Below are 15,589 nucleotides of genomic sequence, written 5' to 3' on the forward strand. Positions count from 1 at the left end.
ATGGCAGCAAACATGCAAAAGAGAAACTCTGCTCTTTCGCAAGAGGTGGAAACACCTTGTGGTCTCCTAGAAACTCTCTTAGTTTGGGGCAGCGCCTTGCAGCATGCGGGATCTGGGACCTTAGTTCCTCGACCAGGGACAAAACCCCTGCTCCCTGCATTGGGAGCGTGGAGTCTTAACCACTGGAGCACCAGGGAGGTCCCTTCTAGAACCTCTTGGAGCAGCAGACAGCACCCCATTATTCCTGGTCCTTCCCCTGTAGGCGCCTGGCTCTGTCTCTCTGCTGTGCCACACCCCTTCCCCACCCTCTTGTCTCTGAGCTTTGAGGGTTTGGTGGAGGGAATCCTACCTCTCCCGTGTCCCCCAAACCTCCCCTGACCTCACCCATCAGCCTGGTGCAAACAGCTCCACCACTGCCAGCACCAAGACCCAGCCTGTGGCCTCAACTGTGTCCGCCGGGGGCCTTGCGGAGCATATCGTCCATGAAGCTTTGGCTCAATGTACCGTTTCCCTGAACCGCCTGATGCAGTGTCGAGTGCGGGCCAGGGGCGTTCAGCCTGAGTTTGGGTCTGAGCTCTGCAACTCATCCTGGGCCCCTGGGCAGTTTCTTAATGTTGCTGTGCCTCGATGGCCTCATCTGTCAAGTGGGTGCGACAGTAGTGCTTGCTGGTGGCCCATCCCCAGACTGAGGTTAGGGCATGTGGTTAGGGCTCAGAGAATGTCAGCCACCTGCCAGCCTAGAGGAGCCAATCGAAATGCAAGGTTTGGTTGGCTGGCTCTACATCCTGGGGAACCCACGGGTTCCTTGGGGTCACTTCGCCTTTTCCAGGGGTCTCCAGCACACCCTTGGATGGCATCTCAGGACCTCTCTTGCTCCCAACCCTCCTCCTCCTGCTCTCCTCTGGTCTCTTGAGCCCTCGGCAAATTCTACTTTTCCCAAAGGGTTTAGCAGCCACCTCTGGTCTCGTGGGCACCTGCTTTCCTCAGAGGTGAATCATCTGAGTCTGAGGCTCAGCTTTCCTGGGAGCAGCTGCACACCTGCTCTAGCCCTGCTTCCACCAAGCCTCAAGTCACCTCCAAGGGCTCGGAGGCCAGACAGACCATGTTCAAGTCCTGCCTTCTTATATTGACTGCTGTGTGACCTCAGGCAAGTTACTTAACCTTTCTGAGCCTCAGTGTCCTCAAAAAAGTCAGTCCTCTTTCTCTCCCTGGCCTTTCCAGAGCTCTGGGCTGTATTTATCTCTCAAATATTCATTGAAGGGGACCAGTTCTAGGCACTGGGGGGACCTGGTGGTGAACAAGCCACAGCCCCCACCCCAAGCCTGGTGGAGTCCGTGAGACTCACCGAAGAACGAGACCCAAGGCCAGAGTACCGATGCAGGCTTGCCTCCCCTCCCCTGTTTGCTCTGGGCTCAGGGTCACGGCTCCCTTTGTTGTCCACAAGATGCTCGGGAGCCTGCTGCCTCCCTTCCCGCAGCTCTGGGCCTCTGTCAGGACTGGCCTCTGCTTTTCATCTTCGTCTAATCCCAATAAAGAGCTTTCAAGTCTTGGCAGACGAGAAAGAAGCACCTCTCTGCTGGAGGTGGGGCAGGGGGAGTGTTGGAAGGGGAGACAGGGAGGAGACAGAGCAGGTGGGTGGGTGGCAGGCACAGCATGAATAAAGGCTGGGAGGTCGGAAGGCAGAGCCAGGGCGAGGGAACGGTGAGAGGTTCAGTCTGACTGGGGAGGAGGGTCTCTTAGCAGAGCTGTGGGATACAACTCCCACTTAGATATGATTCCAGGTGGATTAAATGCTCGTCAGGTAGGGATGCCATTCCAGTTGGTCCTGTTGTCATTGCTTTCTTTTTTAAAATTGTGAAATAGCATACATACACAGGAAAGTACAATAGATATTATAAAACAAAGTCCTGTGTGTCTACCACCCAGGTCAAGAACATTCTAGTGCCCCAAAGCCTCTGGACACTCCCAAGACAACCCCTCTCCCCTCAGAGGCACCATGATCCTGAATTTGGGGCAATCGCTTCCTGGCATTTCTTTATACTTCTATCCTTTAGTTTGCGTCCCCAAGTAATATAGATTGGTCTGGCTTGTTTTTGAACTTTGTATAATCAGAATGATACTGTGGGTGTTCTTTGCGACCTGCATCTTTCACTCAACGTTATGTTTTTTTGTTTTGTTTTTATAAATAATTTTATTTATTTATGTTAATTAACTAATTAGGCTGCTCCAGGTCTTAGTTGCGACACGTGGATCTTCATTGCAGCATGTGGGATCTTTAGTTGTGACATGAGGACTTCCTAGTTGCGGCATGCATGCAGGATCTAGTTCCCTGACCAGGGATCGAACCTGGGCCTGCTGCATTGGGAGCGTGGAGCCTTAGCCACTGGACCACCAGTGAAGTCCCTCAACATTATGTTTTTTAAGATATATCCAGTTGACGGTCTATGCCATTTTATAAATCCTATGCCATTATATCATGAAAGTACAATACATATTAAATAAATAGTCCTGTGTATCTACCACCCAGCTCAAGAGAGAGAACATTGTAGTGTCCCAAAGCCCCTGTACCCCTCAACCCACACAAGATACCCCCTCTCTTGAGCATCTGTGGATTTTAGTATCCATGATGGGTCCTGGAACCAATCCCCCGTGGATACCGAGTGATGACGGTATCCCCTTTTCCGTGTCCACAAGTAAAGTTTTATTGGAACAGAGCCATGCGTAGCCATTCACGGCTCATCTATGGCTGCTTTTGCCCCACAGCCGCAGAGTTGAGTAGCTGTGATAGAGACCATATGGCTCGCAAAGTGTAAAGTATTTAGTACTTGGCCCTTTACAGAACATGTTTGTCAACCCCTGCTGTGGAGCGTCCCATTGAATGAATATACTGCGATCTATTTAGTTATGATTGACGTCCCAGGTGTTCCCGTCTGTGGCTGTGAGTACTCGTGTGTGGTCTCCAGGCACACGTGTATTCGGTGCCTCCAGGGGGTATATTCCCATTAAGGCTGCTTCTCTCTGCGCTGTCCGCCTCCCTGTATGGACTGTTAGCTTCGAGAGGGCAGAACACGTGCGGACTTACCTGGCTTCGAATCCTTGACTCCCAGCACGGCACCTGGCACCCAGAGGATGCCCAGGAAATACTAACAGTAACAGGATGAATTCAACTCGCAGCCAGACAACCCCTGGAGTTCTGAGCAGGGTGGAGGTGTGATGCCACCAGGAGAGGAGTGACAAAACCCTCCTGATCTGTGAATGAGGGAGTGGATGTCGGGGTGCTGGGTAAACGTAAGCCGGGAAACAGGATTTGACCCTCCACCTGATTGCTTGCTTGTTAAGGATCTAGGTGGGGCCTCACGGTAGTGGGAGTGCGGGTGTCAGGCACTGGGGTGGGGACCAAAGCCAGAGGAAGGGAAGGGGGCGATTGAAATGAGCCTGGAGAGGTGGAGGGAGAGGGAGTAGATGAGACATTGGCAGGTGGAGCAGCTACCTGGCTTCCTGACCTACCTGGGTTTGAGTCCTGGAAGACTTTGGCCAAGTCACCTGACCGCTCTGAGCTCCTATGTCCCTGTCATGGCGCTCAGCACCCTCCTATACAGGCCTCTTGCCAGTGGCAAGGGGAGGGCACATCCAGGACCACCGATGGCCCCAGGGCCGGCACCTGGGAGCCCTTAGGGAAGGTTCGTGGGTCTCCATCGTGGGGACAGGCTGCCTGGAGGAGGGGGTGGGCCTGGTATCTGCTCCCCCGTCAACACACACAGCCACCCCAAGACTGCGTGGGCTGTGGTGGAGGCAGGGTAGGGCCAGAGCTGGCGCCCTCTTGAGGCTCTAGGCCTGGTCCCTGCTTGCTGCTCATGGGCAGGTTGTGGGGTAGGGGTGGGGGCAGGAAGGAGGCACCAAGTGGGTGCAACCCAAGCTCAAGTGCAGGTTTGGCCTCCTCCCCTCAGGCAGCCCATCCTCAGACAGGCGAGATACTTGCTACAGCGTTGGTCATAGGGTCCAAGGGCACGTTTCCGAAGGCAAGTTCATACCTGGCAACACGTACCAAAATTTAAAACATGCATACCCTTTAAATCAGAACCTCCCCTTCTCAGACCTGTCCTATGGAGCTAGGGGCCCAAGAGAGAGTGTGTATGTATAAGGATGATCACGCCTGGGTCCATGGAGCACAGCTGCAGACAGCCTCATTGCCATCAGCTGGTTCTTGCTGTGGGGAATTTCGGTAGAACCCTCCCCCTCAGGCTACCCTTTCCTCCCAGATTCCTGCCCCCCTTCCTCACACCCCACTTTGAGCCGTGCTGGTGACTGTCTGCCCCTGAGCTTTCGTTCCTGCTGCTCCCTTGGCCTGGAAGGTGTCCTCTCACTTGCCTACCTGGTGACTCCAACCTGTTGGCCAAGGTCAAGCTCTGGTACTTTCTTACTTTCTCTGTGGTGCCCTTTCTGGTCGACCCTCCCAGTCCCTGATGAAGCAGCCTTGCTCCCCAGGGTGTTCACCTGTGGTTCTGAATGTGCAGGAGCTCAGAGGTGTGGAGCACGACTGAGCTTACCTGGGGCAGGTGAGGGTACAGACAACCGAGGAACAAGTACCCAACCTTAGGAGGTGGCTGTGTAAGAAAGAGAGAAGGGGAAGGCTGGAGAGGAAGGGGTCTATGGGGCCAGGGTCAAGGCCAGAAAGAACAGGAGCCACAGCTTAGCCGCCAGGGTCTTTGCTGACCTCCTGGGCGGAAAGCATCAGATGTTGGGAGGGGAGGGGATGGGACAAGAGGGAAGGACCAGGCTGGCAGACTGGAGGATGCAGAAGGGGTGGGAGAGGAAGATGGAGGGCAGTTGAGTGATTCTGTGCCCGGAGGGTATAGGATCTTTGGGGAGGGGGAGATTTAAGAGAAGTCAGGATAAAAGTGTGATCTGGCGGAGGCATCCACAGGAAGGAGTTAGTGTGTTGTCAGCCAGAAGCATTTATATTTTAAAAGGAGGCTGGAGGTGGGGGCGCCGAATCCCACAGAACGAGTCACTAACGCCAGGGTTTTGGGCGGCTGAGGAAGGCTGTTTGGAGCTCTCTAGTATTTCTCTTGTCGTTTCCCTAACATCAAGTGTGATCGTGTCACTTCCCGATTTTGAGGCCCACAGAGGCTCCCCAGGTTTCCAGGACAACATTCAACCCCCCACCTCCCTCTGCCCCCCACTCAAACCCTTTCTTTCAACTCCACCATGGCTCTGGAGTCCCCCAACTCCTTGGCCTGTTTCAAGCCTTGTAGAAGCTTCACCCAGGAGCTTTCCTGTGCTTAAACCCCCTCGCGTGGACCCTCCCCTCTAAACCTGGCTGCCTCTGATGACTCTTTCTCCAAAGCTCAGCTCGGTAAAGAGATGGGAAAGAAAGACCAAAACGCTCACAGCTGTGATGTCACGGGGGCGGGGGGTTGGGGGGAGGGAACTGCCCACAAGCCTGATGCCCTTCGGGTCCTTAGAGTTATAATTAAAAACCAAAGCACCAGCTCCAAGGGTCGCCTCTCCAGGCAGCCCCTGCCCCTTCTGTGTGGGCTGGGTCTCCTCCACCTGGTTTCTGCCATCCCTGAGACTCCCTTTTATCTCACCACTTGCAGCTTTGGACGGCAGGTGCCTTCCCAGTGGCAGTGGGACTTTGGGGGGGACACACATTCCTTGCTGAAGGATGCGTCCTGGTGGGGTCTATCCCCCTTGCTCCATTTCTCCCCTTTCAGAGACAAGGAGCGAAACCTCACTCCAGCCATTGGCTCTATGATGCCTCCACCACATCCTGGCCCCCTACTTTAAGGGTAAAGCCGGTTGTAAAGGGAGAAACAGAGTCCCCAGGCCACACCCTCAAACGAGCTCCAAAGTTTGAGCAACTTGCCTTTCAAAACAGGCCAGAAGGGAGGTGACTGCTATAAAAATACCAATTAACACGGTGAAGCTTGTACATTTCTGGGACTAAACATTTGACATTCTGCACTTGGTTTGTGTCCCCGTGTGGTCACTGTGCACCCAGGGTCCACAGTGGAGGCCTGAGAACAGCATGCAGGCAGGCATGGAAATGCCCTCCCCCCCCCCCCCCCCCGCAAGCCACATCCGTGAGCATCTTTGTCATTTGGAGGTGTTGAAAGATGTGACAGCCAGTCTGATGGCAGTGTTCCGAGGGCATCAGCGCTAAAAGCTCCAGGATACACACGCTCTGTTCAAAGATTGCCTTCCAACGCCTGCTCTGAGCTTCTCCCTAATCAGCTGCTTGGCCACGCACCGTCATGTTTGATGCATGTGTCCTGAAGGACTCACCTGTTTTTCTGTGGCATCCCGGGATCCAGGCTCAGGCAAATGGCCAGAGCTCTGTGATAAAACCAGCAGCCCCGCATCTGTGTCTTCCTAGCAGCCCATCAGAAGGGCATTGAAAAAAAGGCATGGCTCTGAGAGATGCCAGAATTAAACTGGAGGGCAAAACTCCATGCCTAAAATAAAGACCGTGGGAACTGCTTTCTTCTGTAGCTGGACAAAGCGTTTTCATTTAAAATTGACCTAAGTTGGAACGGATACCTTTGATCATCACCTCTGGGCTCTCATACCCTTGGCTCGGTGCCCTGGAAGGGATTGAGTTCCAGGCAGAGGGGGAAGCTGGGGCCAGGGCCTGGCTCTGGGGTTGGATGGCGAGAGGAACAGTGAGTGGCCCAGGACAGCTGGAGAGGCTGGGGAGGGAGGGGTGTGCGGGGGAGAGTGCCAGATTCTAGGGGTGAGAGGATGTCTGTGCTGTGGTGAGGGAGGGACTCTGGCTGGCCCCGCCACAGCACCAGTGTGTACAGGGCTCATGGGGCCACTGGTTTCTGCTCTGGGAGCCACAGGCTCCCTTGAGCTGGGCAACAGTCTCGGTCCCCCTAATGCTGCAGGGTTACTCACCACCCTCAGACCCGCTTCGGGCTGTCAGATGTGTTTCCCTATTAGATGACCTAAATTTAGGGGATAGGCCTCTGAATTTTTATCTCCCTTTAAAAGAGGGCAGTTCTTTCATTTGAAAAGGTTTTTCTTTTGCTTGCTTTGAGATTTTAACACTGTGGCCCAGAGTAGTGGATAAGAGTGTGGGGTTATCTGCTCGAAGAGACACAGCTTAAAATCCCATTTCCTCCACTACTAACTACTGTGCCGATTGGGCAAACCTCCTCCCTTCTCTGAGCCTCAGTTTTCTCATCTGCAAAAGGGAACATGCCCAGTGGAGGTTAGTCCTTGTCATCGGAGGCTTGACAGCGAAGACTGACGGTCTGTGCTCTCTGGGCAGGGCCATGCACCCAGGAGTGGCTCAGGGAGGAGGTGAGCGAGTCCTGCAGACTGAGAGGGTGACTCCACAGCCTGGGGAGAGGAGGGGAACAGACAGGCATTCTAAGCAGCTGGAATAGTGTGGGCAAAGGCTCAAGGGCCTGGTAGACTTGGCGTCTGTCGGGGAGCGAGTGAGTGAGGACCGAGGGCAGCTGAGTGGGGCTGCACAGGGCCTGAGGGAATTAACTTGATCCGCCAGGACAAGGACTTAAAAGAAATTTTTTTAACAGTGGCCCAAAGTCAAGGGATGCACGTTATAGCGTGACCCTGTCTGAATCCAGTTGTAGGAATGTAACAAACCGGAAGGTCACAAACAGTGTCCTTACTACAAACGAGATGCTCCATGTTCTGTTTTTTTTAATTGCATGTCTTGACCCTGTAAATTGATTTCAGACTCCTTCCTGGGCCTCCTCTGGTGAGGGGTCCAGGCAGGGCCAGGCAGGGCAGGATCAGGATGGCTGGTGGATCCCCCTCGAGGGCAGTGCCCGGCAAGCCTGGCTGGGGAGAAGAGAAGGATGGATGCTGGAGCTGCCAAGGTGGAAGAGGGGGCTGCTGTGCTGGGGATGGAAAGGTCTGATGGCGTGGGCACCCCTCCCACACCCCGTCAAGTTCCTTGATTACAGATCCCTGCCCCAGAGACTCAGCATGGAGTCCCTGGGCTGGAGTGGGGAGTGAGGCACCGACTGCCAGCCAGCTCTCAAACCCACAGTTCAAGCGCCCACAGATTCAAAAGAAGAACCGGAAAAGGGAGGAATCAGGTGCCAGCGGGTGGTAGATAAAGTCTTTCCCAACAGGGGCAGCAGACAAGCAGGCAGGATGGGGGAAGAGCAGCTGGAAGCTGCTGCGGGGTGGCGGGGAGGGCCTCCCGGCTCAGAACCCCTGCACACACATTGCTCTCCCAGGCAGGCGAGCCTCGAGGGCCAGGCCAGGGTCCACACCCCACGGTGTCGCCTACCCCTTGTATCCGGCCCAGCACAGGGCCTGAGGTGTTAGACAGGCTTGGGGCAGGAGGCAGGGAGTCCTTGGGGGTCCTGTCATGCCCGGAGGCCACCTGTGCTGCAGTGCCCTGTGCTGTGGGCTTCTCACTTACGTGGGCAGAAGAGTCAGGCTGGCATTTGCCTTTCCATGTTCACAGTGAGGACTTAGGGCTGGTCTGGCTTTCCTGCCTCCTTGTCACTGGGGAAAGGCAGCCTGACCCTGTGGCAGGCATGCTGTGTTCTTGGACCCATTTTTTCTCATGACAACCCTGCAAGTTTGGCATTGTTTTTCTCCCCTTGTTGCAGGGAAGATACCGAGGTTCAGAGAAGTAAAGTCACTTGCCTAAGGTTGCACAGTTTTTAATGGCAGAGCCAGGACCCAAACCCAGGCCTGCTACCTCCGGAAACTGGTCTTCTCCCAGGCCCCCCTCCCCCGCCCCCTCTCCCCCCACCATTTCTGTTCAGGCCGCAGGCTTCCTAGCAGTCCCTGGAGCTGCCAATAAGTGAGGGATGGAGGATGTATCATCCCTGAAAACACCATCTCCTGCAAAGTAGGAGTGGGCAGGGCTTGGGGTGTAGCCGTGCTGCCCAGTGCAAGCTTCTGGGTGCTTGCAGTTGTGTGGGGCTGGGGTGGTGGCCCTGGGGAGTGGAGCCCTCCCAGATGCCCTGCTGCAACTGGTTCCCAGTCCTTCTCTGGCTGGCCCTGCTCCCAGCCTCCTCCCACTCACTATGGACCCCACCCAACAGGGGTGCACCCCTACCCCTTGCCCAGGTCCCATACCATCCACATTGACACAGGCTCACAGTTCTCCCATCCAGAAAAACTCCCCCTGGACTCGACCTTCAAATTCTCCCTGCGCCTCCCGCCCCCTCTTGTCCTTTCAGACCTGCATTGGGAAGAACAGCCACCTCCAGCCCCTTCTCCCTTGTGCCACCAATCCGTCCCTCCTGCAGAAAACACGCCAGGCTCCTTGAAGTGCTTTCCTCCCGGTGCCTGTCTGGGCCTATAGGCTGCACTGGGATGCACAGAATTATCCAAAAGCAGCTTTGTGGTGCTGTTGCAGCCCAGATCTCTTGGTGTGCGGAGGTTCCTCCGTGCCTGGAGCTGCTGCAGCCATCCTGAGCACGGCAGAGCCCTGCGGTCATTTACCGTCGCAGATGAGTTCTTCAAGTCTCCAAACCCGAGTCACAGCCAAGATTCAGAACTGACTGATGCCGAACTCATTCCTGGTGCCATGGGGTGAGAGTAAGGGGTGAGGGCCCTCTTCCCCCCTTCTCTGCTCAGATCCCCTCTTCGAGCGTCCCCACGTGTCAACCGGGTGGAGCGGGAAGGAGCGAGAAGCCCTGCCCATCAGGTATTGCGGACACGGGGCCTGTCTCTGGGTGCAGGGTGTGGGGTGGACTCTCTTGGGCACTTTCGTGGCCACTCAGGGGCCCCCAACCGGGCTCCTGTGGTTCTCCCTCCTGCTACAGCCTCAGGAATCCAAGGTCCGCCCCAGTCCTCCTCCCTGGGCCGTTTGCCCCTCTTGACAGCCCATGAATCTAAGAGAATCCCCAGGCTGGCCCACTCAGCCCTGGCCCACCTTGTCCCCCGGGAGACACACTCCCTTTGCTGAACTAGGGCCAAAGCGTGATGCAGCTGATACAGGACTTGAGACAGGCGCCAGCCAGTGTGCCATCCCTGTGGCACTCAGGGGGCACACCTTAAGCTCTGTGAGCAACCCAAGGAAGCCCCTCTGCATCTAGGGTGAGAAGCAGTTCCCCGCAGGGCAGGTTGGGTGCCCCAGCAGCTCTGTCCAAGCCCTCTCTTCACCCACACTGTCTGGTCCGTGGTTTCCATGTGATCTTGCAGCCGTGCAGCCACCTGTCAGCCTCCAACTGTGAAAAAGTATGCCTCCTACCAGGGGTCTGACAAAGCCCTCTCTTAGCATCTGATGTCTCCTGTGCTTGGTGCCACCGCGAACGCTCACAGTCTGGCACCGGTCACACTTGGCTGGGTCTGACTTCGCTGCCTGGCCTGAGTGCTGGCTTTTCTTCCTTAAGCACAGTCAGACAAACTTGGGTTCAAATCCCAACTCTACCATTTAGGAACTCTGTGGCTTTGGACCTCTAAGACCTTCTGTTTTCTTTTCTTCTGCAAAATGGGGTTGCAATCGTTGCCTCATAGGATTGTCACGGTGTTTATTTTTATTTTATTTATTTATTTACTTACTTATTGCTGCGTTGGGTCTTCGTTGATGCGCACGGGCTTTCTCTAGTTGCGGCGAGCAGGGGGCTCCTCTTCGTTGCGTTGTCCAGGCTTCTCATTGTGGTGACTTCTCTCGTTGCGGAGCACAGGCTCTAGGTGCACGGGTCTCAGTAGTTGCAGCACGTGGGCTCAGTAATTGTGGCTCACGGGCGGCATGTGGGATCTTCCCAGACCAGGGCTCGAACCCGTGTCTTCTACATTGGCAGGAGGATTCTTCTTTTTTTTTTTTAATAGATAAATAAATTTATTTATTTATTTATGGCTGCGTTGGGTCTTCGTTGCTGCGCTTGGGCTTTCTCTAGTTGCGGCGAGTGGGGGCTACTCTTCGTTGTGGTGCGCAGGCTTCTCATTGCGGTGGCTTCTCTTGTTGCGGAGCACGGACTCTAGGCACGTGGGCTTCAATAGTTGTGGCACGCGGGCTCAGTAGTTGTGGCCCACAGGCTTAGCTGCTCCGCAGCATGTGGGATCTTCCTGGACCAGGGCTCAAACCTGTGTCCCCTGCATTGGCAGGCAGATTCTTAACCACTGTGCCACCAGGGAAGTCCTGGCAGGAGGACTCTTAACCCCTGCGCCACCAGGGAAGTCCTGTCACGGTGTTTAGTTGACATAGGGTCTGTGTCACACGGAGCCAGAATACGTTTTCTATAAGTTTTCTTTCCCCTCTGTCCTTGGGCCAGTCCTGGCCTCACTGTACGTGTGTGTTCCTGCTTCCAGACCCCCAGGGCATCACCACCCCTTTGCCTCCTCCCTAGTCACAGTTAGTGGTTCCCTCCCCACCAGGCTTCCCACTACAGGCTCCCTCCCGTCCCTGTTAGACTGGGGACATTGCCAGGGCAGGGAGCCCCTCTGGACCTCAACCAGGGCCTGTGATCTAACTGATACTCTTAAATGTTTGTTGGAGCTGCAAACAACTGGTAGCTGAAAAGCATCTGTGGACTCAGAAATTACTCTGAACCTGTCTGTAGCACGGAGCCTTAACTGGTGGATGCTTCTAGGTGGCAGCCGATTGGAGCAGCCTGGACCCCAGAGGGGCTTCTTGGAGGCACAGGTCCAGGAGAGGAGGTGGGAGCTGGGCTGCCATGGTCCAGGCTCTGGGGTGCTGACACCCAGTAAAAAGAAGGGGCCCTGGAAGCAGTTAGCTACATCATCAGGTCAGAACCCAATCGCCTTTGTTGCAAGAGCAGGCCTCCCGGCCTCCTCCTTGTTTTTGGCCTGCTGTCTCCTGACTGACTGACCTTACTGGTCCACAGAGATGGCCTCATCCCTTCACTTTTTGGAGAGAGCAGTTTCACCTGAGGTTCTCTCTGTGGCAGACCTGAGCCAAGACCATACACTTCCACGGTCCTGTCCCTCTGACCTTAAAATAACAAATCCCAGAAGAATACAGAACAATGATCATCTATTTTTATAGATTTCCCCAGAAATGTAAAAGATTGGCTTAATTGCCCTAGCAGATTCCTTCATTTTCTAGAAAGATACCTCAAATGGGGATGATTTTTTAAGACAGTTGGATGAACGTCTTCCTGCCAGGACAAACAGGAAGGTGGCCTCGCCGTGCTGACAGCACGTCCAGCCTCCCCGGGCCTGGAGGGGCCTCTTAGATACGGGAGAGGAGGCGCAAGCGGCCCTGGGGGTGGGAGAGGCCTCGGCAGCCACTTTCCCTGTGGTTTTGGCTCCAGCCTGCCGACCCTCATGAGGAAGCACCAGCCTGTTGCTGGCGCTTGGCTGGCTGCCTCGCAGGGTCACCATGAGAACCAGATGAGAGGAGGTACGTAAGAGTTGGCAAGTGGTTCCTGAGCCGAGTTTGGGGGACTCACTAGGCGTTGGCCAGGTGAGGAGGTGGCGGTCCCAGGCAGAGAGGACGGCGGAGGTGGCTGCAGAGGGGGGGCGGTGGCCTGTGCGCAGGAAGGACACAGCATGGGCCGGAGAGCACTGCTCATCTCGCCTCCTGTCCTCTCGGCCCACCTGGGACCCTGGGGGGGTCATGCACAAACCCCCTCCCGCCGGCTCTGCACCCCTACCCTGCCCCTGCCACACCTCCAACCTCAGGCCTGAATCAAGCCTCCTTGTTTTATGACAAAATGAATATATCATTCTAGCTAAACAGCAGCCACTAGCAGCCCGGAGATCCACGGTGCGGTGTGAAGTCCTCTCCCCGCCGCTCACCGGAGGGGCGCCCCCGGGGCTGGCTCAGTGGCATCTCCACGCGTGAGCATCACACAGGACAAAGTCAACCCACTGTGACGTCCAGACATGCCAGTTGATTCCCTGGAACTGGCTTGAGTTCCTCGGGGGAGGGGGTGTCTCTTTAGTTGCTCCCCAGGAAGCTCAAAATATCTGTTTGGCCCGAGCTTGGAGGGATTAGCGGGTGTGGAGGACCCTCTCCGCCCCTGTCCCCGAGTCTCCCGGGGGGCCTGGCCTCACCTCCCTTGAGGATCCGGCCCAAGGCTGAGCTGAAAGGACCCAAGAAGAAACCAAAGAAACCGGCCTGGCCTCTCGCCAGAGCCACACCGACCGCAGGTGGGAGGCCCACGCCTCACTTCCCCAGCCACCTAAACCCTGCTGCTCCCCGCGAGTGGCTCCAAGGCATCTTCTCCCGATTAGCAGCCTGGCCAGCATGTTCTAGGCTGCTCGATGCCGACCTCAGTCTAGAACTGTCTGTCGTTCATCTGCAGGAGAGGGAAGGCGCTGGGGGACAGGGCATATTGAAGCTGGGCGTGGCTTGTGCAGCTGAAGTCCGGGCGGGGGGAGAGGTGGCAGCTGCTGACCCTGCACAGGATCTGACCAGCGCCTCAGAGCCTGCGGGAGGGCAGGCCGCCCAGCCGGGCGGGCTGCTGCTTTGGGGGCTTTCAAATTGTTTTCCTAGGTGCCTCTGATGAGAGGGGAGTGGTACACGGGGGTGGGGGAGAAGACAGCTCCCGGAGAACTGCCTTCGTCATGCTCACGGCCAAATGGCTGCCTATGGAGCACCTCTGCGTTGTTGGAAAACTGCTTCTGGGGCATTGCTTGTTATAGTCTATAAAAACTTGACAAATTCTCCAAGCTCAGATTCAGGGAAAGGTGTGTCTCTCCTGATTGTTCCCTGGCATGCCTCCCCCTCAGGCTGGGGAGAGCCCTGGGCAGACCTGCCTCCCTCTGTGCGTCTGTCTATGCCAGGAAGTGCTTCTTCCTGACAGGAAGGGTTTCATTATTTTGTTTCCTGCCTCTTTCCTCTTTACTTCTCATCCTTCACCAGCTTCGGGTTGTCTCAGACCTGTGATTTTATCCAACGTGGCTTCTTGACCTTTGGGAGGGAGAGTGGTTGGAAGCGTGGGGTCTGGGGTCATCCAGCCCAGGGTCGGGGGGGTGGCAGCTCCGCTCCATACCTGCAGAGAAACTGAAAGCTAGAGGCTTGACCTCCCTGACCCCAGACTCTCCCTCTCTGTAAAATGGAGCCCTTACACGCTTGTGCCTTGGGTGTGTTGGGAAGTATAGAGTCATCACGTGCGAAGCACTTGGACACCACCTGCACACACTGAGGGCGTGGGACGTGTGAGTGTGAGGCATGGTCCTCGGGGAAGCAGGGGATCGAAGCTACCACTCTCTCCTTTTCCTTCCCCTGCAGGAGGGCAGTCAGTGACCCACACCGGCCTCCCCATTGTGGTATCTCTGGCCAACAAGGCCGTGTCCTTCGGCTGCAGGATTACCTACCCATACACCCCCACCTTCAAGGACTTCACAGTCAGCTACTTTCACGTGGACCTCCTGGGCCAGACGAGCTCTGAGAAGAAGACCAGCTGCAAACCTGGTGCAGGCAGAGAGAACCAGACCCACACCGAAGAGTGTCAGATCACCCCCAAGCTGCCTGACGCGTCTGCCACTGGCACCTACTACTGCTCCGTCCACTGGCCGGGCTCCAGGGTGACAGGCAACGGCACCTTCATCCTGGTCAGAGGTGAGTTTCCTCCGCGTCTCTTCCCAGGGCGAAGGGCCCGGAGGTTTCAGCCGGCAGACTTTGGGGCACAGGAGCCGAAGTGGGGAACATTTGCCTCATTGTTCAGCTTTGGCAAAACAGAACAGAGCAGCCTCGGGGAGCCCCTGGCCACACAGGTGTGCCGAGACGCCCATCTTTGTGTAGCAGGGGCAGAGGCCTGGGGTGTGGGTCTGACTACCTCTGGCAGGCCCTTTTCTCAGTGTCCCTTTGGCACTATTAGCTCGGTGAGCATGGAATGGGGCATGTGCGCGTGTGTTTGCAGAGACCTGTGAACAAAGACACGGCTCGTGTATATCTTTCTGGGGATAGATTCCTAGTTTTCATCACGTTCTCAAAAGAGTAATGACTCCAAAAGGTTAAGAACAGCCCATCACTGAAGTCGCGATTCTCTGAGGCACCTCTGCGACTCCCGCTGGTAGGGGCCAGGGTTACAGAATCCCACGGACCTGAGTTTGGCCCTCAGTCCTGCTGCTTGCCAGGATATCGCCTTGGACCTACTCTTCATGGCAATATCCTGCCTGTCAGAGGCTTTTCCTGGGATGAGTGAGATCCTGAATGTGAGGGCTGGCGCCCGGTAGCAGGATGCGCTAGTTAAGTAACAGACGCTCATGAGCCTGGCATGTGGTTGGCACTCTGCAATTTTGGGCCAACCAGCTGGACAGAGGGGTGGACAGAGGCATGGAAGGAGAAAGTGGTGGATGAAAGGCTGGATGGCTCAAGGGAAGGGGCTGGGCTGTGCTCTCACCTACCCCTGGTGCCGGCAGCACCTGCCAGGCCTTGTACAAGCCCACCCGCTTCACCCTCACCACTCCTGCCCGTATGATCACTACTTCACGTGTGGAAAGAAGGAGGCCCCAGGAGGCGAAATGGCTCACCCAGGTCCCATAAGCACCTCTCGGTGGACCCAAGGCACCGAGGCAGGGGCACCTAAGAAGCAAAGGATGTAGTCCTTACTCCTAACGAGAATCTGGGCAGCAAACATAGAAACGTAGCCAAGGCGAGTATGGGAAGGAGGACCTCAGCAGAGGCGGGGTCTGGGGGTCCTGGTGGGGGAGAGTTGTAAGTAGGGTTGGGGGG

The 15,589-nt window shown here is 55.9% G+C and overlaps 1 protein-coding gene across 1 annotated transcript in view; it reads left to right on the forward strand.

The window, feature by feature from the left end:
- NFAM1 (NFAT activating protein with ITAM motif 1) overlaps positions 1 to 15,589 on the forward strand; it is a 33,330-nt gene that overhangs the window by 1,696 nt on the left and 16,045 nt on the right. The window contains exon 2 of the mRNA XM_024737364.1: positions 14,144 to 14,473. Coding sequence (XP_024593132.1) covers positions 14,144 to 14,473 — 330 coding nt within the window. The remainder of the gene's footprint in view (positions 1 to 14,143; positions 14,474 to 15,589) is intronic.

The sequence above is a fragment of the Neophocaena asiaeorientalis genome, unplaced genomic scaffold, assembly GCF_003031525.2.
Source record: "Neophocaena asiaeorientalis asiaeorientalis breed wild unplaced genomic scaffold, Neophocaena_asiaeorientalis_V1.1 scaffold242, whole genome shotgun sequence".
NCBI classification, from domain to species: domain Eukaryota; kingdom Metazoa; phylum Chordata; class Mammalia; order Artiodactyla; family Phocoenidae; genus Neophocaena; species Neophocaena asiaeorientalis.